Source organism: Bombina bombina, chromosome 7, assembly GCF_027579735.1.
Source record: "Bombina bombina isolate aBomBom1 chromosome 7, aBomBom1.pri, whole genome shotgun sequence".
In the NCBI taxonomy this organism is placed as follows: Eukaryota; Metazoa; Chordata; class Amphibia; order Anura; family Bombinatoridae; genus Bombina; species Bombina bombina.
The window spans coordinates 283,585,174-283,612,177 of NC_069505.1; the positions used below are offsets into that span (position 1 = coordinate 283,585,174).

Below are 27,004 nucleotides of genomic sequence, written 5' to 3' on the forward strand. Positions count from 1 at the left end.
TATTAATATACTTTTTACCTCTGTGATTACCTTGCAGGGCCGCCATCAGGGGGTGACAGGGGTGACTCCTGTCAGGGGCCCAATGGGCTAGGGGGGCCCCATGAGGCAAGAACTAAAAAAAAAAAAAAAAAAAAATTTTTTTTTTTTTTTTTTTTTTTTACATTTTGGCAGCCACCAGTGGGTACTACAGCAGAGTGCTAATTGAGCATGGGAAATGTTATTACAAGGAGTAAAGTATTAGCATTTGAGAGGATTTCTGAGTGTGCACTAAACCACTATGCACAGTGTGAGACAGACTTGGCACTTTGTTTGTAGAGCGTGTGCCTGAGTCAGACGGCTGATCACTTTCATTTGCAGAGGAGGTAGGAATTACTTAGCAAATGTTTTTTATTTCTTTGTGCAATTTAAGATTGTAACTTCAGTGTGGTAGTAGTTGTATGGTGGGGCCAGGGGTCCATAAAAACACATTTTTTTAGCAGCAGTGTATTTATGATTATTTGACAATGCTGTAGAAATTCTATATTTAAAACCATACAGAAATGTTTCCTCCTCAATACACAAATGATATATATTACATTCCAGTTTACTGCCCCTTTATGCAAGGACTTTCCAGATACAAGGAGGCATTTTAGCTAAGATTTTTATATCTGCATAACATGTTATACTCTCAGACTAAGATTGCTCAGTGTTGGAAATGAGACAGGTTAACTTAAAACTGTTCAGTTTACTCTACAGATTACTTAATTTTGAAATGCATACCAACAAGCTTAAATCCTGCATTTAACCAGATCTAATGGTATGAGTACCACAGCTTATGGTTCCACCAAGACCATATAGAGTACAGCATTTTCAAAATCCACAAGTACAGCTGACAGATTGGAACATTTGTACACTATATTTGAAGTGGTACTCTTGGTTGGGGAAAATGGGGAAAAATCAAACAAACATATGTCAACCTTTTAAAAGTACTTTTCTTCATCTAGCCATTTACCCAGATCATTAATGTACAATTTTGAATTCACAGAATTATTTTGGTTTGCACATTTACAAATATGATTCTTTAAAAAGTGATCTCTTAATTTCTGCATTTTTTTCATCACGCATGTCACACACTGTTGATTTAGGGGATGCAATGTGCATAAATGTTTCCTCCTGTGAGTGTTTCTGTGGGTGTCTGTGTTTATGTCTTTGGTTTGTGTCTCTATGAGTGTGTATGTATTTTTTTCTGTTGGTATCTCTGTGAGGGTGGGTGTGTATGTCTTTGTGCATTTTCTGTGGATGTCTGTGAGGGTGTGTGCATATGTCTGAGCTTTTTCTATGGGTGTCTCTGTGAGGGTGGGCATGTGTTTGTCTTTGTGTATTTTCTCTGGATGCCTCTGTGAGGGTGGGTGTGTATGTCTGTGTTTTCTGTGGATGTCTCTGTGAGGGTGTGTGCGTGTGTGTGTATGTATGTTTGTGTTTTCTGTGGATGTCTCTGTGAGGGTGTGTATTTTCTGTGGGTGTCTCTGTGAGGGTGTGTGTATGTCTGTGTGTTTTCTGTGGATGTCTCAGTGAGGGTGTGTATGTATGTCTTTCTGTGTTTTCTGTGGGTGTCTCTGTGTGTGTGTATGTCTTTGTGTGTTTTCTGAGGCTGTCTCTGTTGGTGTTTCCTTGGGTGTATGTGCAAGTTTGAGTTTGTGTGTGTGTGTGTGTGTGTGTCTATTGTCTGTTCCTTTTTAGGACATTTTGACCTTACTACTGATTATTCACATCTTTCTACAGACTTTGAGACTAATGAGACCTTTCCGGAAGTCACCAATCTACCATTTAACCTTTAAATTATTGTTTAGGCAGTTCAGGGCCCTTCCTTTCAGCCACTGCATGCTGTTGTCATCATTTAGTTGGCATCTTCCTTTACAAAAAGATAATCAGAACTCCATATTTTGTTTTCTAAATCTCCTTTTTTTACAAAACTGTAGTTTACCTCATTACTTGTCAGGTCAATGTAAACAAGTGCTGAGTGTCTGTTTGGGTGTCTGTGTCTGAATTTCTTTGCGTGTTTGCTAGAGTGTCTATATGTGAATCCTTATGTGTGAGTTTCAGTGTATGTTACTACCTTTACAACATTTCCAAGTTTAAATAGAAACTTAAGAATAAAGTGCATATACGTTTTAGTCACTTGGACAAAAATTGCACATGTCAAAGGAGGGGGGGGGGGGGGGCCCTGATCAATCGTTAAGTCAGGGGCCCCAAAATTTCTAGTGGCGGCCCTGTTACCTTGTATCTAAGCCTCTGCAGACTGCCCCCTTATCTCAGCTCTTTTGACAGATTTCCATTTTAGCCAATCAGTGCTGACTCATAAATAACTTTACGGGAGTGAGCACATTGTTATCTATGTGGCACACATGAACTAGCGCTGTCTAGCTGTGAAAAACTGTCAAAATGCACTGAGATAAGAGGCGGCCTTAGGAATTAGCATATGAGCCTACCTAGGTTTAGCTTTTAACAAAGAATACCAAAAGAACAAAGCAAATTTGATGATCAAAGTAAATTGGAAAGTTTAAAATTGAAACCCTATCTGAATCATGAAAGTTTAATTTTGACTTTACTGTCCCTTTAACATTTTTGTCTTACATTTTGATATATTGTTACACAGGTGGTTTCAGTAGATATATATGTGTCTGGATTATAATTGTTACAATACTATTAGCAATTATGATACAAAACTGTAGGATTATTGGGATCAGTATTGCATAAACCAGACCTCCTAATTGTCCCTATTTGAGAGGCAAAGTCCCTGATACTGAGCTCTGTCCTGCTGTCCCTCTGAGACAGTCATATGTCCCTATTTGCAGAATTTCCCATGGAACACAGGACACGCCCACAAACTGCCCAGACACACCCAATGACCAACCAGATACACCCACAACCCCGCCCACTAACAACTCATGATTCCACCCCTCCCAACACAGCTCCACCCACAAAATGGTGACGCCCCCCCTTAACCTCCTTTCTGATACCGAGCCGCATATGTTGGGAGGTTTATACAACATACGTTGTTATTAAAATGTAGAAAAAGAGCATGAAATAATAGGGGGGAATAAAGAGAGAGAGGGTGATAGCTAGAGACAGACTGGGTGAAACAGAGATAGAGAAAGAGAGACAGAGAGAAAAAGAGACAAAGAAAGGAATAGAGATAGAGAAAGAAAAATAGAGACAGAGAGGAAGAGACAGAAAGAGGGAGAGAGAGAGAAAAATAGAGACAGAAAGGGAAAGAAATAGAGACAGAGATGGAGAGACAGAAAGAGAGAAATAGAGACAGAGAGAGAGAAATAGAGACAGACAAGTAGAGACAGAAATAGAGAGATAGATAGAGACAAAGAGGGAGGGACAGAAATAGAGAGAGGGGGAGAGAGAAATAGAGACAGAGAGGGAGAGACAGAAAGAGAGAGGGGGGAGAAAGAAATAAACACAGAGAGACATAGAGACAGAGATGGAGAAATAGAGACAGAGCAGGAGAGACAGAAAGAGAGAGAGAAATAGAGACAGAGACGGAGAGACAGAAAGAGAAAAAGAGACAGAGAAAGAAATAGAACAGAGAGACAGAGAGAATAATGGAGAAAGATAGGGAGGAAAAGAGATACAGAGAGAAATTGAGACACTTGGTCCCATCCTCTCTCCAAACTGTCCCATTTTAAAGATGTAGATATTCTGAGATCCAAGCCTTTTTTGATCCTAAGAAGTTTGGATAAATGGTTTTCTTCTTCATGTCTGTCTGTCTATCTACCAATCTATCTATCAATCAATCTATCTATCTATCTATCTAATCTATCTATATCTATCATCTATCTATCATCTATCTATCATCTATCTATCTATCTATCTATCTATCTATCTATATATCTATATCTATCTATCATCTATCTAATCTATCTATATCTATCATCTATCTATCTATCATCTATCTATCATCTATCTATCTATCTATCTATCTATCTATATATCTATATCTATCTATCATCTATCTATCTATCTATATCTATCTATCTATCTATCATCTATCTATCATCTATCTATCTATCTATCTATCTATCTATCTATCTATCTATCTATCTATCTATCTATCTATTTTTCTATCATCTACTACACACTGCATGAGGGTTGCTGTTTTCAAAAACTCGCCACAAGAGGGCGCTGTGATATATGACTGCACTTCATGGTGCCCTGCAGGTGGCTTATAGCGTCTCTGTGGTTTATAATCCTCTCCAGATCGCCATATTGAGTGTACAAGGGCAGCTGCTGGGTCTCTGCTGTGTGTGACAGGAAGGTGACTTCCAGGGTGTAAGTGTTCCGGGGGATAGGTTAGCGGTGTGACGTTGTCTGTAATGATATAAACAAGCTGTGTGTTATGACATGACCTTACTGTGTGCACCCCTCATACCTACCTGATATCTGTGTGAGTCATGTGTACCCCTCATACCTACCTGATATCTGTGTGAGTCATGTGTACCCCTCATACCTACCTGATATCTGTCTGAGTCATGTGTACCCCTCATACCTACCTGATATCTGTGTGTGTGTCATGTGCACCCTTCATACCTACCTGCTATGTGTGTCATGTGCACCCCTCATACCTACCTGATATCTGTGTGTGTGTCATGTGCACCCCTCATACCTACCTGATATCTGTGTGTGTGTCATGTGCACCCCTCATACCTACCTGATATCTGTGTGTGTCATGTGCACCCCTCATACCTACCTGATATCTGTATGTGTGTGTCATGTGCACCCCTCATACCTACCTGATATCTGTAAGTCATGTGCATCCCTCATACCTACCTGATATCTGTGTGTGTCATGTGCAACCCTCATACCTACCTGATATCTGTGTGTGTCATGTGTACCCCTCATACCTACCTGATATCTGTGTGTGTCATGTGCACCCCTCATACCTACCTGATATCTGTGTGTGTGTGTGTCATGTGCACCCCTCCTACCTACCTGATATCTGTGTGTGTCATGTGTACCCCTCACACACACACCTGATGTGTGTGTGTGTGTCATGTGCACCCCTCATATCTACCTGATATCTGTGTGTCATGTGCACCCCTCATACCTACCTGATATATGTGTGAGTCATGTGCACCCCTCATACCTACCTGATATCTGTGTGTGTCATGTGTACCCCTCATACCTACCTGATATCTGTGTGTGTCATGTGCACCCCTCATACCTACCTGATATCTGTGTGTGTCATGTGTACCCCTCATACCTACCTGATATCTGTGTGAGTCATGTGTACCCCTCATACCTACCTGATATATGTGTGTGTGTGTCATGTGCAGCCCTTATACCTACCTGATATCTGTGTGTGTGTCGTGTACCCCTCATACCTACCCGATATCTGTGTGTGTGTCATGTGCACCCCTCATACCTACCTGATATCTGTATGTGTGTGTAATGTGCACCCCTCATACCTACCTGATATCTGTGTGTGTGTCATGTGCACCGCTCATACCTACCTGGTATCTGTGTGTGTGTGTGAGTGTGTGTAATGTGTACCCCTCATACCTACCAGATATCTGTGTGTGTGTCATGTGCACCCCTCATACCTACCAGATATCTGTGTGTGTGTCATGTGCACCCCTCATACCTACCAGATAGCTGTGTGTGTGTCATGTGCTCCCCTCATACCTACCTGATATCTGTGAGTCATGTGTACCCCTCATACCTACCTGATATCTGTGAGTCATGTGTACCCCTCATACCTACCTGATATCTGTGTGTGTCATGTGTACCCCTCATACCTACCTGATATCTGTGTCGTGCACATGACACACACACAAATATCGGGTAGGTATGAGGGGTGCACATAACTCACACAGATATCAGGTAGGTATGAGGGGTGCACATAGCTCGCACAGATATCGGGTAGGTATGAGGGGTGCACATTACACACACATACAGATATCAGGTAGGTATGAGGGGTACACATGACACACACACAGATATCAGGTAGGTATGAGGGGTACACATGACACACACACAGATATCAGGTAGGTATGAGGGGTACACATGACACACACACACAGATATCGGGTAGGTATGAGGGGTACACATGACACACACACAGATATCGGGTAGGTATGAGGGGTACACATGATACACACACACAGATATCAGGTAGGTAGGAGGGGTACACATGACACACACGCACAGATATCGGGTAGGTATGAGGGGTACACTTCTCATTGCTAACGCTCCTTCACATCTGTCTTTCTCTAGAACAAGTCTCATCTAATCTGAATACCTGATTTAGAATAACCCAATAGATGACAGAAGTAATATTTTAGAAACTGTCTCCTGTGATTTAAATGACATTGTACTTTAGTACATAGATCATGTAATGCCCATGTGTCTTTTGTAACATTGCTACCTAGGTGTTATCTGCTGTGCACAAGAATTGCTGTCACTGCTGCATGTACTGACTCACTGTCCCCCTCAGACTAACTGAGACTGTCTGATGGCTTTAGCTGCGCTCCGGGTCCCCTTGAGAGGAGCGACACCCCAATGGAAGTTTTGTTTTTCTGCACTAACAGCACCAACCCTGTGAGTATAATGTTTTATTATAGTATATATATCACTGTGAGTGTTTTATTATAGTATATATCCCTGTGAGTGTTTTATTATAGTATATATCCCTGTGAGTGTTTTATTATAGTATATATCACTGTGAGTGTTTTATTATAGTATATATCACTGTGAGTGTTTTATTATAGTATATATCACTGTGAGTGTTTTACTGTAGTGTATATCACTGTGAGTGTTTTACTGTAGTGTATATCACTGTGAGTGTTTTATTATAGTGTATATTACTGTGAGTGTTTTATTATAGTATATATCACTGTGAGTGTTTTATTATAGTATATATCACTGTGAGTGTTTTATTGTAGTGTATATCACTGTGAGTGTTTTATTATAGTATATATCACTGTGAGTGTTTTACTGTAGTGTATATCACTGTGAGTGTTTTATTATAGTATATATCACTGTGAGTGTTTTATTATAGTATATATCACTGTGAGTGTTTTATTATAGTATATATCACTGTGAGTGTTTTATTGTAGTGTATATCACTGTGAGTGTTTTATTGTAGTGTATATCACTGTGAGTGTTTTATTATAGTGTATATCACTGTGAGTGTTTTATTGTAGTGTATATCACTGAGTGTTTTATTATAGTGTATATCACTGTGAGTGTTTTACTGTAGTGTATATCACTGTGAGTGTTTTATTATAGTATATATCACTGTGAGTGTTTTATTATAGTATATATCACTGTGAGTGTTTTATTATAGTATATATCACTGTGAGTGTTTTATTATAGTATATATCACTGTGAGTGTTTTATTGTAGTGTATATCACTGTGAGTGTTTTATTATAGTGTATATCACTGTGAGTGTTTTATTGTAGTGTATATCACTGAGTGTTTTATTATAGTGTATATCACTGTGAGTGTTTTATTGTAGTGTATATCACTGTGAGTGTTTTATTGTAGTGTATATCACTGTGAGTGTTTTATTATAGTGTATATCACTGTGAGTGTTTTATTATAGTGTATATCACTGTGAGTGTTTTATTATAGTATATATCACTGTGAGTGTTTTATTATAGTGTATATCACTGTGAGTGTTTTATTATAGTATATATATCACTGTGAGTGTTTTATTATAGTATATATCACTGTGAGTGTTTTATTGTAGTGTATATCACTGTGAGTGTTTTATTGTAGTGTATATCACTGTGAGTGTTTTATTGTAGTGTATATCACTGTGAGTGTTTTTTTGTAGTGTATATCACTGTGAGTGTTTTACTGTAGTGTATATCACTGTGAGTGTTTTATTGTAGTGTATATCACTGTGAGTGTTTTTTTGTAGTGTATATCACTGTGAGTATGTTTTTATTGTAGTGTATATCACTGTGAGTGTTTTATTGTAGTGTATATCACTGTGAGTGTTTTTTTGTAGTGTATATCACTGTGAGTATGTTTTTATTGTAGTGTATATCACTGTGAGTATGTTTTTATTGTAGTGTATATCACTGTGAGTATGTTTTTATTGTAGTGTATATCACTGTGAGTATGTTTTATTGTAGTGTATATCACTGTGAGTATGTTTTTATTGTAGTGTATATCACTGTGAGTATGTTTTTATTGTAGTGTATATCACTGTGAGTATGTTTTTATTGTAGTGTATATCACTGTGAGTATGTTTTTATTGTAGTGTATATCACTGTGAGTATGTTTTTATTGTAGTGTATATCACTGTGAGTATGTTTTTTATTGTAGTGTATATCACTGTGAGTATGTTTTTTATTGTAGTGTATATCACTGTGAGTATGTTTTTTATTGTAGTGTATATCACTGTGAGTATGTTTTTTATTGTAGTGTATATCACTGTGAGTATGTTTTTTATTGTAGTGTATATCACTGTGAGTATGTTTTTTATTGTAGTGTATATCACTGTGAGTATGTTTTTTTATTGTAGTGTATATCACTGTGAGTATGTTTTTTATTGTAGTGTATATCACTGTGAGTATGTTTTTTATTGTAGTGTATATCACTGTGAGTATGTTTTTTATTGTAGTGTATATCACTGTGAGTATGTTTTTTATTGTAGTGTATATCACTGTGAGTATGTTTTTTATTGTAGTGTATATCACTGTATGTTTTTATTGTAGTGTATATCACTGTATGTTTTTATTGTAGTGTATATCACTGAGTGTTTTATTATAGTGTATATCACTGTGAGTGTTTTATTGTAGTGTATATCACTGTGAGTATGTTTTATTGTAGTGTATATCACTGTGAGTATGTTTTTTATTGTAGTGTATATCACTGTGAGTATGTTTTTTATTGTAGTGTATATCACTGTGAGTATGTTTTTTATTGTAGTGTATATCACTGTGAGTATGTTTTTTATTGTAGTGTATATCACTGTGAGTATGTTTTTTATTGTAGTGTATATCACTGTGAGTATGTTTTTATTGTAGTGTATATCACTGTGAGTATGTTTTTTATTGTAGTGTATATCACTGTGAGTATGTTTTTATTGTAGTGTATATCACTGTGAGTATGTTTTTATTGTAGTGTATATCACTGTGAGTATGTTTTTATTGTAGTACAGTGCCCTCCACTAATATTGGCACTGTTGGTAAATATTAGCAAAGAATGCTGTGAAAAATTGCCTTTATTGTTTAAAGGGACACTGAACTCAATTTTTTTTCTTTTGTGATTCAGATAGAGCATGGAATTTTAAGCAACTTTCTAATTTACTACTATTATCAATTTTACTTCATTCTCTTGGTATGTTTATTTGAAAAGCAAGTAAGTTTAGATGCTGGCCCATTTTTGGTGAACAACTTGGGTTGTCCTTGCTCATTGGACAGCACCAATAAACAAGTGCTGTCCATGGTACTGAATCAAAACATTGATGGCTCCTTAGCTTTGATGCCCTTTTTTTCAAATAAAGATAGCAAGAGAACGAATAAAAATTGATTATAGGAGAAAATTAGAAAGTTTCTTAAAATTGTATGCTCTATCTAAATCATGAAAGAAAAAAATTTGGGTTCAGTGTCCCTTTAACCTTTTGATCTTTTGTTAAAAATAAATACACAAACATAGTCTGCTCTCATGGATATCAAACAATTGCATACACAACTCCAGTTTATAAAAAAAATAATAATATATATATGTTAAATATGTGTGGCACAATTATTGGCACCCCTATGAATTCATATGAGAAAAATGTATTTGAAGTATATTCCCATTGATATTTTAAATCTTTAGTACACCTGGGTAACTAGGAACAGGAAACTGTTCAACCATGACTTCCTGTTCCACATAAATATGAGGTAACACATAGGGCAGATTGAGTGGCTAAAATATCTCCAAGGACCACAGCTGGAGAATTGCAGAAGTTAGTGGCGTCTTTGGGTCAGAAAGTCTCCAAAACTACAATCTAACGGTATCTTCTGGGCTTTACATTGTGTGTAGTGAATTGTAACTAACGGTATCCCCTGTGCTTTACGCTGTATGTAGTGAAGCGATACCGTTAGCTATAATTCACTGCACAGAGGATTACGCTGTGTGTAGTGAATTGTAGCTAACGGTATCCTCTGTACTTTACGTTGTGTAGTGAATTGTAGCTAACGGTATCCTCTGTACTTTACGTTGTGTAGTGAATTGTAGCTAACGGTATCCTCTGTGCTTTACGTTGTGTGTAGTGAATTGTAGCTAACGGTATCCCCTGTGCTTTATGTTGTGTGCAGTGAATTGTAACTAACAGTATCCCCTGTGCTTTATGTTGTGTGCAGTGAATTGTAACTAACAGTATCCCCTGTGCTTTATGTTGTGTGCAGTGAATTGTAACTAACGGTATCCCCTGTGCTTTACGTTGTGTGTAGTGAATTGTAGCTAACGGTATCCTCTGCTTTACGTTGTGTGTAGTGAAGTGTAAAGCACAGAGGATACCGTTAGCTACAATTCACTGCACACAACGTAAAGCACAGAGGATTACGCTGTGTGTAGTGAATTGTAGCTAACAATATCCTCTGTGCTTTACGCTGTATGTAGTGAAGTGTAAAGCACAGAGGATACCGTTAGCTACAATTCACTGCACACAACGTAAAGCATAGAGGTTTACGATGTGTGTAGTGAATTGTAGCTAACAGTATCCTCTGTGCTTTACGCTGTGTGCAGTGAATTGTAGCCAACGGTATCCTCTGTGCTTTACGCTGTGTGCAGTGAATTGTAACTAACAGTATCCTCTGTGCTTTACTTTGTGTGTAGTGAAGTGTAGCTAACAGTATATTCTCTGTGCTTTTCCAGCAGGCAGCCATCTCGCAGTCATCGGCTCAACCCAGCGGATGATGAGCTCTATCAGAGAACCACAGTGACGCGTCTGGAGAGAGACTCCCCCGATATTATGTTTGTGGACACTTACAGCAGCCAAGGGTTCATTATCAATGGGGACAGGGTTATTGGGCCCTGCGCTATTATCCCAAAGGCGATTTTACAGTGGAAAGTGAGTCTGAGATGAGATAGGGATACTGTGAAGTCAGGGGTGTATTTAGGTTTTGTGCTGCCCTAGGCACTCAAAATTCTGCTGCCCCCCACCCCAGGTTTAAGGCCTTTTTTAGACATAATATTTTTGGGGCAGGGTGTAAAAAATTTAAAAAATGTCTTTAAGTAGATGTTCACCAGGGCTTGCATTCACTCTGGTCACACACACACATATATAATTTTTTTTTAAGACATTATTTTGCAAGTCAGATGATTAAATGTTTATATCAGAAAAAAAGATCCTTCACTGTATGATAGTTTGTCAGTAGGTAGTTGTTTATATCAGAAAAAATATCCTTCACTGTATGATAGTTTGTCAGTAGGTAGTTGTTTATATCAGAAAAAATATCCTTCACTGTATGATAGTTTGTCAGTAGGTAGTTGTTTAACCTTAAACATCTTCTTTGGTGATTGACGGTTATTTAAGCAAAATATCTCCTTGGATAAATATGTAATGAATATACAAACTGGCCTTTAAAAGTACTTTTTCTTTGCATGTATGACAGACAAACAGTAAATGTACTAGTATCTAGTGACTAATCCGTTTAACCCCTTAATGACAGAGGACGTACCAGGTACGTCATAGAAAAAACTTCCCTTAATGACAGTTGACGTACCTGGTACGTCCTCTGTTGTCTTAAGTGCTGGAAGCGATCATGATCGCTTCCAGCTGCTTACAAGGGATTGTAGTGATGCCTCAATATTGAGGCATCACTACAATCCCCCATTTTACATACCGATGCAGAAAGGGCCACTCTGTGGCCCCATCTGCATCGGCTATGTATGTGCTCAAATGAGTTGTTGGTTGGGAGCTGTTTTAACATAGCATTACATCTAGTTGTAGATCTGTTACCGATCTCTCCTTCTAAACATTTGCTGCCGGTGCAGGCATTACAGCCCATTAAAAAAAAAAAACGATCGATCTAGATGCAGTGGCATCTCAGTTCTTTAATAAGGGATCTGGGAGGGGGAGGGTTGAAGATTATTTAGGGGGGCCAGCTACACTACAGAAAACAAATATTTTATATTTAAAAAGTAAAAAAAAACTATTTTGGGGGGCAAATTGGGTACTGGCAGACAGCTGCCAGTACCCAAGATGGCGGCAAATAGACAGAGGGGGAGGGTTAGAAAGATGTATGGGGGGCTCAGGGAGGTTGTGGGGTAAGGGGGGATCTATCACTGCAGACTTTATGCCAAAAAAATAAAAAAAATTTAAAAAAATATTTTTATTTCAGTACTGGCAGACTTTCTGCCAGTACTTAAGATGGCGGTGACAATTGTGAGGTGGGGAGGGAAGAGAGCTGTTTGAGTGGGTCAGGGGGGGATCATGGGGTGGGATGTTTCAGGTGGGAGGCTGATCTCTACACTAAAGCTAAAAATTAGCCCCACAAGCTACCTAATTAACCCCTTAACTGCTGGGCATATTACAAGTGGTGCGCAGCAGTATTTAAAGGCCTTATTATTACCAAAAAGCAACACCAAAGCCATATATGTCTGCTATTTCTGAACAAAGGGGATCCCAGAGAAGCATTTACAACCATTTGTGCCATAATTGCACAAGCTGTTTGTAAATAATTTCAGTGAGAAACCTAAAATTGTGAAAAATGTGTTTTTTTTTTTTATTTGATCGTATTTGGCGGTGAAATGGTGGCATGAAATATACCAAAATGGGCCTATATCAATAATTTGGGTTGTCTACTACACTACACTAAAGCTAAAATTAAACCTAAAAGCTCCCTACAAGTTCCCTAATTAACCCCTTCACGGCTGGGCATAATACACGTGTGGTGTGCAGCGGCATTTAGCGGCCTTCTAATTACCAAAAAGCAACGCCAAATCCATATAGGTCTGCTATTTCTGAACAAAGGGGATCCCATAGAAGTATTTACAACCATTTATGCCATAATTGCACAAGTTGTTTGTAAATAAATTCAGCAAGAAACCTAAAGTTAGTGAAAAAAATTGTGAAAAAGTCAACAATTTTTTTTATTTGATTGCATTTGGCGGTGAAATGGTGGCATGAAATATACCAAAATGGGTCTAGATCAATGCTTTGGGATGTCTTCTAAATATAAATATATACATGTCAATGGATATTCAGAGATTCCTGAAAGATATTAGTGTTCCAATGTAACTAGCGCTAATTTTGAAAAAAAGTGGTTTGAAAATAGCAAAGTGCTACTTGTATTTATGGCCCTATAACTTGCAAAAAAAGAAAAGAACATGTAAACATTGGGTATTTCTAAACTTGGGACAAAATTTAGAAACTATTTAGAATGGGTGTATTTTGGTGGTTGTAGATGTGTAACAGATTTTGGGGGTAAAAGTTAGAAAAAGTGTGTTTTTTTTCAATTTTTTCCTCATATTTTATATTTTTTTATAGTAAATTATAAGATATGATGAAAATAATGGTATCTTTAGAAAGTCCATTTAATGGCGTGAAACGGTATATAATATGTGTGGGTACAGTAAATGTGTAAGAGGAAAATTACAGCTAAACACAAACACTGCAGAAATGTAAAAATAGCCATTGTCATTAAGGGTAAGAAAATTGAAAAATGGTCCGGTCATTAAGGGGTTAAAGGGACAGTGAACCCAAATTTTTTTCTTTTGTGATTCAGATAGAGCATGCAATTTTAAGCAACTTTCTAATTTACTCCTATTATCAATTTCTTTCATGTAATTAGCAAGAGTCCATGAGCTAGTGACGTATGGGATATACATTCCTACCAGGAGGGGCAAAGTTTCCCAAACCTTAAAATACCTATAAATACACCCCTCACCACACCCACAATTCAGTTTTTACAAACTTTGCCTCCGATGGAGGTGGAGAAGTAAGTTTGTGCTAGATTCTACGTTGATATGCGCTCCGCAGCAAGTTGGAGCCCGGTTTTCCTCTCAGCGTGCAGTGAATGTCAGAGGGATGTGAGGAGAGTATTGCCTATTTGAATGCAGTGATCTCCTTCTACGGGGTCTATTTCATAGGTTCTCTGTTATCGGTCGTAGAGATTCATCTCTTACCTCCCTTTTCAGATCGACGATATACTCTTATATATATACCATTACCTCTGCTGATTCTCGTTTCAGTACTGGTTTGGCTTTCTACAACATGTAGATGAGTGTCCTGGGGTAAGTAAATCTTATTTTCTGTGACACTCTAAGCTATGGTTGGGCACTTTGTTTATAAAGTTCTAAATATATGTATTCAAACATTTATTTGCCTTGACTCAGAATGTTCAACTTTCCTTATTTTTCAGACAGTCAGTTTCATATTTGGGATAAATGCATTTGTTTCAATCATTTTTTCTTACCTTAAAAAATTTGACTTTTTCCCTGTGGGCTGTTAGGCTCGCGGGGGCAGAAAATGCTTCATTTTATTGCGTCATTCTTGGCGCGGACTTTGTTGGCGCAAATTTTTTTTTCTGTTTCCGGCGTCATACGTGTCGCCGGAAGTTGCGTCATTTTTTGACGTTTTTTTGCGTCAAAAATGTCGGCGTTCCGGATGTGGCGTCATTTTTGGCGCCAAAAGCATTTAGACGCCAAATAATGTGGGCGTCTTTTTTTGGCGCTAAAAAATATGGGCGTCACTTTTGTCTCCACATTATTTAAGTCACATTATTTATTGCTTCTGGTTGCTAGAAGCTTGTTCACTGGCATTTTTTTCCCATTCCTGAAACTGTCATTTAAGGAATTTGATCAATTTTGCTTTATATGTTGTTTTTTTCTTTTACATATTGCAAGATGTTCCACGTTGCAACTGAGTCAGAAGATACTTCAGGAAAATCACTGCCCAGTGCTGGAGCTACCAAGCTAAGTGTATCTGCTATAAACTTTTGGTATCTGTTTCTCCAGCTGTTGTTTGTATTGCATGTCATGTCAAACTTATTAATGCAGATAAAATTTCCTTTAGTACTGTTACATTACCTGTTGCTGTTCCGTCAACATCTAATTTTCAGAGTGTTCCTGATAACATAAGAGATTTTATTTTTTAAATCCATTAAGAAGGCTATGTCTGTTATTTCTCCTTCTAGTATACATAAAAGTCTTTTAAAACTTCTCTTTTTTTTCAGATGAATTTTTAAATGAACATCATCATTCTGATACTGATAATGGTTCTTCTGGTTCAGAGGTTTCTGTCTCAGAGGTTGATGCTGATAAATCTTTGTATTTGTTCAAGATGGAATTTATTCGTTCTTTACTTAAAGAAGTATTATTTGCATTAGAAATAGAGGATTCTGGTCCTCTTGATACTAAATGTAAACGTTTAAATAAGGTTTTTAAATCTCCTGTAGTTATTCCAGAAGTGTTTAATCTCCCTGATGCTATTTCTGAAGTAATTTCCAGGGAATGGAATAATTTGGGTAATTTATTTACTCCTTCTAGACGTTTAAGCAATTATATCCTGTGCCATCTGACAGATTAGAGTTTTTTGGGACAAAAATCCCTAAGGTTATGGGGCTGTCTCTACTCCTGCTAATGTACTACTATTCCTACGGCAGATAGTACTTCATTTAAGGATCCTTTAGATAGGAAAATTGAATCCTTTCTAAGAAAAGCTTACTTATGTTCAGGTAATCTTCTTAGACCTGCTATATTTTTAGCGGATGTTGCTGCAGCTTCAACTTTTTGGTTAGAAGCTTTAGCGCAACAAGTAACAGATCATAATTTTATAGCATTATTATTATTCTATAACATGCTAATAATTTTATTGGTGATACCATATTTTGATATCATTAGAGTTGATGTCAGGTATATGTCTCTAGCTATTTTAGCTAGAAAAGCTTTATGGATTAAACTTGGAATGCTGATATGTCTTCTAAGTCAACTTTGCTTTCCCTTTCTTTCCAGGGTAAATAATCATTTTCGTTCCTTTCCTCACAACAAGGAACAAAAGCCTGATCCTTCATCCTCAGGAGCGGTATCAGTTTGGAAACTATTTCCAGTTTGGAATATATCCAAGCCTTATAGAAACCTATAGCCAGCTCCTAAGTACCTATGAAGGTGCGGCCCTTATTCCAGCTCAGCTGGTATGGGGCAGATTACGTTTTCTTCAAAGAAATTTGGATCAATTCCGTTCTCAATCTCTGGTTTCAGAACATTGTTTCAGAAAGGTACAGAATTGGCTTCAAGTTAAGGCCTCCTGCTAAGAGATTTTTTTCTTTCCCGTGTCCCAGTTAACACAGCAAAGGCTCAGCATTTCTGAAATGTGTTTCAGATCTAGAGTTGGCTGGAGTATTTATGCCAGTTCCAGTTCTGGAACAGGGGCTGGGGTTTTATTTTATCTCTTCATTGTACCAAAGAAGGTCAATTCCTTCAGACCAGTTCCGGATCTATCATTATTGAATCGTTATGTTAGGATACCAACATTCAAGATGGTTACTGTAGGACTATCCTGCCTTTTTGTTTAGCAAGGGCATTATATGTCTACAATAGATTTACAGGATGTGTATCTGCATATTCCGATTCATCCAGATTACTTTTAGTGTCTGAGATTCTCTTTTTAGACAAGCATTACCAGTTTTTTGGCTCTACCGTTTGGCCTAGCCTCAGTTCCAAGAATTTTTTTCAAAGGTTCTCGGTGCCCTTCTTTTTGTAATCAGAGAACAGGGTTTTGGTATTTCCTTATTTGGACGATATCTTGGTACTTGCTCAGTCTTCTCATTTTCGAAGAATCTCATACGAATCGACTTGTGTTGTTTCTTCAAGTTCATGGTTGGAGGATCAATTTACCAATCAATTCATTGATTCCTCAGACAAGGGTAACCTTTTTAGGTTTCTAGATAGATTCAGTGTCTATGACTCTGTCCTTGTCAGACAAGAGAAGTTTAACATTGATATCAGCTTGTCAAAACCTTCAGTCACAATCATTCCCTTTGGTAGCCTTATGCATGGAAATGTTGGGTCTTAGGACTGCCGCATCAGATGCGATCTCCTTTGCTCGTTTTCACATGCGACCTCTTCAGCTCTGTATGCTGAACCAATGGTGCAGGGATTACTCAAAGATATCTCAATTAATATCTTTAAACCGATTTTACGACACTCTCTGACATGGTGGACAGATCACCATCGTTTAGTTCAGGGGGCTTCTTGTTCTTCCGACCTGGACTATAATCTCAACAGATGCAAGTCTTACAGGTTGGGGAGCTGTGTGGGGGTATCTGACGGCACAAGGGGTTTGGGAATCTCAGGAGGTGAGATTTCCGATCAATATTTTGGAACTCCGTGCAATTTTCAGAGCTCTTCAGTCTTGGCCTCTTCTGAAGAGAGAGTTGTTCATTTGTTTTCAGATAGACAATGTCACAACTGTGGCATACATCAATCATCAAGGAGGGACTCACAGTCCTCTGGCTATGAAAGAAGTATCTCGAATTTTGGTTTGGGCGGAATCCAGCTCCTGTCTAATCTCTGCGGTTCATATCCCAGGTATGGACAATCGGAAAGCGGATTATCTCAGTCGCCAAACGTTGCATCCGGGCGAATGGTCTCTTCACCCAGAGGTATTTCTTCAGATTATTCAAATGTGGGAACTTCCAGAAATAGATCTGATGGCTTCTCATCTAAACAAGAAACTTCCCAGGTATCTGTCCAGATCCCGGGATCCTCAGGCGGAGGCAGTGGATGCATTATCACTTCCTTGGAAGTATCATCCTGCCTATATCTTTCCGCCTCTAGTTCTTCTTCCAAGAGTAATCTCCAAGATTCTGAAGGAATGCTCGTTTGTTCTGCTGGTAGCTCCGGCATGGCCTCACAGGTTTTGGTATGCGGATCTTGTCCGGATGGCCTCTTGCCAACCGTGGACTCTTCCGTTAAGACCAGACCTTTTGTCTCAAGGTCCTTTTTTCCATCAGGATCTGAAATCCTTAAATTTAAAGGTATGGAGATTGAACGCTTGATTCTTGGTCAAAGAGGTTTCTCTGACTCTGTGATTAATACTATGTTTCAGGCTCGTAAATCTGTATCCAGAGAGATATATTATAGAGTCTGGAAGACTTATATTTCTTGGTGTCTTTCTCATAATTTTTCTTGGCATTCTTTTAGAATACCGAGAATATTACAGTTTCTTCAGGATGGTTTAGATAAGGGTTTGTCCGCAAGTTCCTTGAAAGGACAAATCTCTGCTCTTTCTGTTCTTTTTCACAGAAAGATTGCTATTCTTCCTGATATTCATTGTTTTGTACAAGCTTTGGTTCGTATAAAGCCTGTCATTAAGTCAATTTCTCCTCCTTGGAGTTTGAATTTGGTTCTGGGGGCTCTTCAATCTCCTCCATTTGAACCTATGCATTCATTGGACATTAAATTACTTTCTTGGAAAGTTTTGTTCCTTTTGGCCATCTCTTCTGCCAGAAGAGTTTCTGAATTATCTGCTCTTTCTTGTGAGTCTCCTTTTCTGATTTTTCATCAGGATAAGGCGGTGTTGCGAACTTCTTTTGAATTTTTACCTAAGTTGTGAATTCCAACAACATTAGTAGAGACATTGTGGTTCCTTCATTATGTCCTAATCCTAAGAATTCTAAGGAGAAATCGTTGCATTCTTTGGATATTGTTAGAGCTTTGAAATATTATGTTGAAGCTACTAAGTCTTTCCGAAAGACTTCTAGTTTATTTGTTATCTTTTCCGGTTCTAGAAAGGCCAGAAAACTTCTGCCATTTCTTTGGCATCTTGGTTGAAATCTTTAATTCATCTTGCCTATGTTGAGTCGGGTAAAACTCCGCCTCAGAGGATTATAGCTCATTCTACTAGGTCAGTTTCTACTTCCTGGGCGTTTAGGAATGAAGCTTCGGTTGATCAGATTTGCAAAGCGGCAACTTGGTCCTCTTTGCATACTTTTACCAAATTCTACCATTTTGATGTATTTTCTTCTTCTGAAGCAGTTTTTGGTAGAAAAGTACTTCAGGCAGCGGTTTCAGTTTGAATCTTCTGCTTATGTTTTTCATTAAACTTTATTTTGGGTGTGGATTATTTTCAGCAGGAATTGGCTGTCTTTATTTTATCCCTCCCTCTCTAGTGACTCTTGTGTGGAAAGATCCACATCTTGGGTAGTCATTATCCCATACGTCACTAGCTCATGGACTCTTGCTAATTACATGAAAGAAAACATAATTTATGTAAGAACTTACCTGATAAATTCATTTCTTTCATATTAGCAAGAGTCCATGAGGCCCGCCCTTTTTTGTGGTGGTTATGATTTTTTTGTATAAAGCACAATTATTCCAATTCCTTATTTTATATGCTTTCGCACTTTTTTCTTATCACCCCACTTCTTGGCTATTCGTTAAACTGAATTGTGGGTGTGGTGAGGGGTGTATTTATAGGCATTTTAAGGTTTGGGAAACTTTGCCCCTCCTGGTAGGAATGTATATCCCATACGTCACTAGCTCATGGACTCTTGCTAATATGAAAGAAATGAATTTATCAGGTAAGTTCTTACATAAATTGTTTTTTCTTTGTTCTCTTGCTATCTTTATTTGAAAAAGAAGGCATCTAAGCTTTTTTTTTTTGGTTTAGTTCTCTGGACAGCACTTGTTTATTGGTGGATGAATTTATCCACCAATCAGCAAGGACAACCCAGGTTGTTCACCAAAAATGGGCCGGCATCTAAACTTACATTCTTGCATTTCAAATAAAGATACAAAGAGAATGAAGGAAATTTAATAATAGGAGTAAATTAGAAAGCTTAAAATGTCATGCTCAGCTCTGTCTGAACCACAAAAGAAAAAATGTGGGTTCAGTGTCCCTTTAAGTATTTTAATGCCTAATGAAGATGTATTGAAGGGAGAAAGGCATATGCTGTTTCACAGTGGTCACGTTGTAGTGCACACTGCACTGTGTGGTCTGTGTGAGTCTCAATCATGCGGTGGATCCAGGAAGAATACCGCATTCCCTCTCAGTCCAGGCCAGGCTGCGCAAGTGAGCTCCGCCTCCACTGTCACCACGTCATGCGCACCCACATACAATCCCATAGGATAGCAATAGCCGGGCCAGCCATTTAAGTCATTAGTAATTGGTTGATTTAGCCACCCGGTCCTGAGTTTGTAGAGTGGCCCTAGGGACTCACAATTCTGCTGCCCCTTAAAAATCTGTTGGCCTATGCCTTAAGACACCCCTGTGTGAAGTGGTTTGTATGTGTCAGCACAGAGACCTGGAGTCTACTTGAATTTGTTTCTTAAACTCTGAATTCAATAAAATATAAAACCCATACAAATGACCATATAGCTAAAAGCAGGGAGTGTTGGTAATTGCGACCGTCATAGGTTTTTCTAGCAGGAATTCCTTTTTTTCCCAAACACAACAAAAGGACCCTTGTATGTCGCTTGTATATGGCCTGTTTGTCACCTGTATGTCGCTTGTATATGGCCTGTTTGTCACCTGTATATCGCTTGTATATGGCCTGTATATCGCTTGTATATGGCCTGTTTGTCACCTGTATATCGCTTATATATGGCCTGTTTGTCGCCTGTATATCACTTGTATATGGCCTGTTTGTCGCCTGTATATCGCTTGTATATGGCCTGTTTGTCGCCTGTATATCACTTGTATATGGCCTGTTTGTCGCCTGTATATCACTTGTATATGGCCTGTTTGTCGCCTGTATATCACTTGTATATGGCCTGTTTGTCGCCTGTATATCACTTGTATATGGCCTGTTTGTCGCCTGTATATCACTTGCATATGGCCTGTTTGTCGCCTGTATATCACTTGCATATGGCCTGTTTGTCGCCTGTATATCACTTGTATATGGCCTGTTTGTCGCCTGTATATCGCTTGTATATGGCCTGTTTGTCGCCTGTATATCGCTTGTATATGGCCTGTTTGTCGCCTGTATATCACTTGTATATGGCCTGTTTGTCGCCTGTATATCACTTGTATATGGCCTGTTTGTCGCCTGTATATCACTTGTATATGGCCTGTTTGTCGCCTGTATATCACTTGCATATGGCCTGTTTGTCGCCTGTATGTCGCTTGCATATGGACTGTTTGTCGCCTGTATATCGCTTGTATATGGCCTGTTTGTCGCCTGTATGTCGCTTGCATATGGCCTGTTTGTCGCCTGTATGTCGCTTGTATATGGCCTGTTTGTCGCCTGTATATTGCTTGTATATGGCCTGTTTGTCGCCTGTATATCACTTGTATATGGCCTGTTTGTCGCATGTATATCGCTTCCCTTAGTGCAAGCGACTGGCTCGTTACAGGGCAATAATCTATGGTCTTGTTGCAGGTTGGCTCATATAGAGACATCACCTTGGAGAGCCTGGCTTTGTTTCACTTACTGGTTCCCAGAATAGGTAAGTGTTCTGCCAGCCTGTAAGTAACTGCTAGCTAGTAATCATGTTATCCAATAACTGTCCTCACGGTGTTAAATGAGCAGTCACCATATAGAGGACAAGCTCATAAACCTAAGTGTGATATAAAGTGTGCGCAGCCCTGTAACATTAGCTAATCTAACCTGAGCACCGTTGTTTATTCATTGGTAAATCTTTAGATAAAGTTTGCTTTATGTGTTTACTGCGCTTTGTTTTCTGACAGATTATCAGAATAACTCCATTTTTTTCTTTATTCTGAATTTTCATTTGATTCACACATGGCACCTTTTAACTTATCAATGAAACGTATGTGATTTATTCATCAAAGGGTTAATCAAATAAAAAAACAAACGTTTTTTATGTTTTATTATCCCTTTAAAGGGATCTGAAAGTGAAAACATTTATTTTGTGATTCAGAGCATATCATTTTATAAAGTCTCTAATAGTGCTGCCATCTAGTGCTCTTGCATATGAATAGCATTCTTGCCAAACTGCTGAGCTTAAAGGGACAGTCTACACCAGAATTTTTTTTGTTTAAAAAGAAAGATAATCCCTTTATTACCCATTTCCCAGTTTTGCATAACCAACACAGTTATAATAATATACTTTTAACCTCTGTGATTATCTTGTATCTAAGCCTCTGCAAACTGCCCCTTTTTTAAGTTCTTTTGACAGACTTGCAGTTTAGCCAATCGGTGCCTGCTCCCAGATAACTTCTCGTGCACGAGCACAGTTTTATCTATATGAAATACGTGAACTAACACCCTCTAGTGGTGAGAAACTGTTAAAATGCATTCTGAAAGAGGTGGGTTTCAAGGTCTAAGAAATTAGCATATGAACCTCCTAGGTTAAGCTTTCAACTAAGAATACCAAGAGAACAAAGCAATATTGGTGATAAAAGTAAATTGGAAAATTGTTTAAAATTACATGCTCTGTATGTTATAGAAAATGGAATGCTCTGGGTTCCGGTGGAGGTGGAGCTACACAGGTGTGCTGCACAGGTGTAGCCCAAGCAACAGCTCCAGTCCCATACCTGCTGGCGGTAAATTTTATGCGCCCAGCCCTTAGATCCATGACTCTGGGCTAATACAAGTGAATGGACAGTCAACTAAAATCTGTTCCGGAACCCACGCCAGTGGCCCAACATTCCACTGGCCTCTGTGATCTCCATCTACCTGGACTTTTGTTATAAAAATAAGTATTTATTACACCTGCTCTTTTGTCAGACCTGAACATCGCTTGCTACATCTAAACCCACCCAAGTCTCTGGAACCCTGTTTACCTGCAAAAAGGACACCTTTGCTGATATAACAGGCTAAACTCCCCCTGTGCGCCAGCGACAACCAACTTTAAACTACTGGATAGTCCACTTTCTAAGTGTGCTGCACTGCAGTGACTTTGTTGGCGTTTTTTTCCCTTCTGCTGTAAACGTGCGCTTCCTGCACTGCTGTAGCCTCGCTGACATCTTACCTTGCTATCTGACCTACTGTCACGGCCCTGTTGATGTCTTGCTGAACCACGGATTCACCAGCCGCTCTGTAGCGGCCCCACTGGCGTCCTGTTGCTGCATCTTGCACTTCTGCGGCCCCTTCGACAGCCCGTAGATCGGCCCCTCCTTGCTCCCCCCTCCCTCCCCCACCGGTGCTGCGGGACCTAAGCACGGAGTAGGAATTCGGCCCGGGGGCACCCTTACAGACTGCTCTGCTGCACAGGCTGGTGTTGCTGTCTCCTCCGGTGCCGATGATTTGCGGAAGGCACTGACGCTGCCCGCTGGACCAGATAGAACAAAGGAGGAGGCCTGGCCCTGCCTGCTCTGGAGCCGGGCTCCCTACTGGAACATCTGAGCCGACGACGGACCACTGGGGCGGCTGGATAACGCGCAAAGGGGGGGGTAAGTTTCTAAACAGGTACTCTAGTGCTGGCACATCCCGTGTCTTCCTCTTCTTTTTTTCACGGCTGTTATTGACACCTGGTGGGAATAGAGGAAGCATACACACAAGGACTGACAGGGTCTGGCCCTGGAACTGGTAAAGGAGCGAGAAGTTCTTAAAGTACCCTTAAAATACCCGGAGATTCAAATCAGGACCTAAACCATTTTTGAAAGCTCATACATTTGTATAACCAACTAAATAACTGTAAAGAGTTAAGCCTTAATGCACTGCAAGAGTTTGTTATATAGAGGGGTGGAAGGATTAAGGCTCTAAATACGCAAAAAGTTGTAAATATATTGAACTCATATAAATCCCCAGGCTTACTGAAGCTACTTCTCTAGGACAAGGGGGTAGGAGATAGAACATATATACTGAATGGTGTCTTCCAGAACATAGCTGCAATTATTCAGGGTCACTACACCGCAGGCTAAAATAGCCACAAGTAACTCAAATTATCTGATTTACAACGATCTATTAAACCTACTTCTTAGACATTATTACATTATAGTCTAATATAAACTAAACTCCTTAGGAGCTATCGCTATATACATAAAATGAAATATTGAGTGGCTTATTGGTCGCTCTCACTCCTGAGTTTCCTCTCCCCCTGTTACTTTTGTTCTGAAATGTAAGAAAACAGATTCAATGCTTAATGTTATAAGCTAAACAGGGTTTTTCTTTTCTCTTCTCCTTATCGTTATCACCCTTTTTTTTTTTTTTACTGTTGTTGTTATCTATATTTCAAATCGGTCCTCACTGCAGCTCGTGCTATATAAGAGCTGCCCAGCTCTCATGCCTCTGGTACCATTTACTAGGACCACTTGGTCACGCCTGGCGAATTTTTAATTAAATAACTGATCTAAAAACAATCTTTATCTCGTGACAATCTGCTCACTGTAAACAAGACTAGACAACACACAGAGTCTGATATTTTTCAGTAAGATCACCCAAGACATAGGGGTACAGGTACAGACAATAGACCAAAAATAATAAGTAACACTCAAAAGGAGTGATCCTGCTTAAAATTAGTGGTTCTTTCTTCTAGTATCTTTAATTTATCCATATAAGCCCTGGCGAGCGAGCCTTAAACCACTCCCTGATTCCTGGATTCTGGCGGTTTTCATCTGCACTTATCTTTTTTCCTTTATCTCACTAAACTGGAACCAGGCTAAAAGTAGAGCACGTACAACCCCCACATTCCTTCACAGTTCTCCCACTCCCCTTCCTCACTTTTTTTCCCCTTATTTTTAGAATTGGACAAACCTTTTTCAACACGATTCCCCCCTTCTTATTTATTGAAGTGTCACATGGACAAATTTCTTCACCTACACGCCAAGACTCCCTCGCCAGTTATAGCTGCAAAACATAGAGACAGGAGAGCAAAGAACAATATAGCAACCCTAGCTGAATCACAAGAACCACGTTCCATTACATCCCCTCTAACTGAAATATCAGACATGCAAACTTTGGTCACCAAAATAACGGAAGCATTAGCTCCTAATTTTGACGCATTAAAGTTAGAGATTAGACAGGACATCACTCTTCTATCTCAGGAAATCAGACAGTTTGCAGGCAGAATCAACGAAATTGAGCAGAGAGTGTCAGATCTTGAAGATCTCACCACATCACATAACACCTATTTAGATTCAACTAAACACTCTCTGACCGCAATTCAGGCTAAACTCGAGGATATCGAGAACCGTGCCCGCAGAAATAATATACGCCTGATAGGAGTACCCAAGGATAAAAGCCATGAGGACTTAAACTTTCATTTCTGAGCGCTTGCCTCAGCTTCTTAAACTCCCACCTAACTTCCCCCCGATAGTAGTAGAAAGGGCACACAGGCTTGGTAGACCCTGGGTGGACAATAAAGGCAATCATAAACCTAGACCAGTAATCGCAAAACTCTTAAATTTTCAAGATAAGGTTACTCTGATGCAATTCTATCGTAAGAACCAGCCTATCACCATTGGAGAATCGAAAATCCTCCTTTTTCAAGATTTTTCAGCCGAGACATCATCCAAAAGGAGGATGCTAGCCCCCATGTGTACAAAACTGATCCAACAGGGCTACCAAGCCACTATTATCTATCCTGCAAAACTTAAAATCAAAGAAGCTGAGAATACATATATTTTCAATACTCTTCAAGAAGTAGAACAACACTTGAAAGATTTCAACAACTTAGGCACATACCCACCAGGCTAAAAAAGGCTCTACCTTCCGCTGCTTTTTCTTTTTTCTTCTTCTTTTCTTTTTTTTTTTTTTTTTTTTATCATGAGCAGGATCTCTCATCTTAGGAAAGCAATGATAGATGGGGTTTTAAGCCCTCCAGGGGTGTTTTTTTTTTTTTTTTTTTTTTTCTCTTCCCCCCTCCCACCCGCGCCAGTCACACTCGGATACCCAGCTAAAAATCTATGGCAAGTTTTAAACTAATTTCATGGAATGTGGGTGGGATCTCCACTCCAATTAAAAGAAAGGCCATTTTAACACACCTGAGGAAATTGGGGGTTGATATAGCATTTTTGCAGGAAACACATCTAACAGAAGAATCTCAGAAACTCAAATCAACATGGGTGAAAGAAATTTTCTTTTCCCCGGGAGAGCGGAGGAAGAGAGGGGTGGCGATCCTGATTGGGAAGAAAATTGGCCAAGCGGTTTTCCACAGTGACATAGACCCTGATGGGAGATTTGTAATAATCAAAGCTAAAATCCACAAAACAATTTATACTTTGTGCAATGTATACGCCCCTAATAAATTAGACCCTAGCTTCTGGCATAAGATCCAGGCTAAAATTCTCTCTGTACAGGAGGGACACTTAATATTAGATGGCGATTTCAATATGTCTCCACAATGCCCAATAAACAGACTCAGAACTACTGGTAAGCCCCCTAAACAAAAACGGGACAATTTAGATGCCAAATTAATAAAATCAATCATGCATAATCTAGCAATAAGAGATATCTGGAGGCTTCAAAACCCCGATGTCAGAGATTTCACCTGCCTGTCCAAAGCGCACAAAACGATGTCCAGAATTGATCTTTTCCTCATCAGTGACAGAATAAGACTGTCAGAAGTCAAAGCAGGCCTGTCTCCTATCTTTCTTTCGGACCATGGCCCCATCTCGCTTGAGGTGAAGACTAGCTGCTACAATAAGAGATCCACACGTTTCTCATTTCCCTCATATCTCGCGAATGATGTGAAGTTTAAGAACTGGCTTAAACTCAAATTTTCGGACTATCTTCATCATAATCAGGGTTACATAGGCTCGCCCCTGGTTTTCTGGGAGGCGGCTAAGGCAGTCCTCAGGGGCGAAATTATAGCTTATAGTGCGGAAAGATTCAGGAAAATACGACAAAGGGAGAAAGAAATTACCAGTTCAGTAATTAACTCATACAACTCCTATCTACTTGAAAAGTCACCTAGACACTGGGCAAAATACATTCGGGCCAAAAATACAAGAGATACATTTACAATCTTCCAGGAAACGCAGAGAGAACTTAGACTTCAAGCCAGAATCTATAGATTCGGTAATAAATCCGGCAAACTATTGGCAAATCTGGTGAGAAGGGAAAAGAAAACATCTCTCATTGAAAGTATTCAAGAGGATGGTACTCTTCTTGACAAACCAGAAGCGATAGCAAAAGCTTTTTCCAGCTACTTTCAGAATCT

The 27,004-nt window shown here is 39.1% G+C and overlaps 1 protein-coding gene across 4 annotated transcripts in view; it reads left to right on the forward strand.

The window, feature by feature from the left end:
• The first annotated feature begins 4,242 nt into the window (after nt 1-4,242).
• The window catches only part of NDUFAF3 (NADH:ubiquinone oxidoreductase complex assembly factor 3), a 34,404-nt gene continuing 11,642 nt past the window's right edge, over nt 4,243-27,004 (forward strand). Inside the window, exons 1-4 of one of the 4 annotated variants that reach the window (XM_053720799.1) lie at nt 4,243-4,320; nt 6,420-6,588; nt 10,868-11,063; nt 21,319-21,385. In XM_053720799.1, coding sequence (XP_053576774.1) covers nt 6,503-6,588; nt 10,868-11,063; nt 21,319-21,385 — 349 coding nt within the window. In that variant the 5' untranslated portion in view covers nt 4,243-4,320; nt 6,420-6,502. The remainder of the gene's footprint in view (nt 4,321-6,419; nt 6,589-10,867; nt 11,064-21,318; nt 21,386-27,004) is intronic. The other 3 variants (XM_053720801.1, XM_053720800.1, XM_053720803.1) reach the window with 3 other exon arrangements.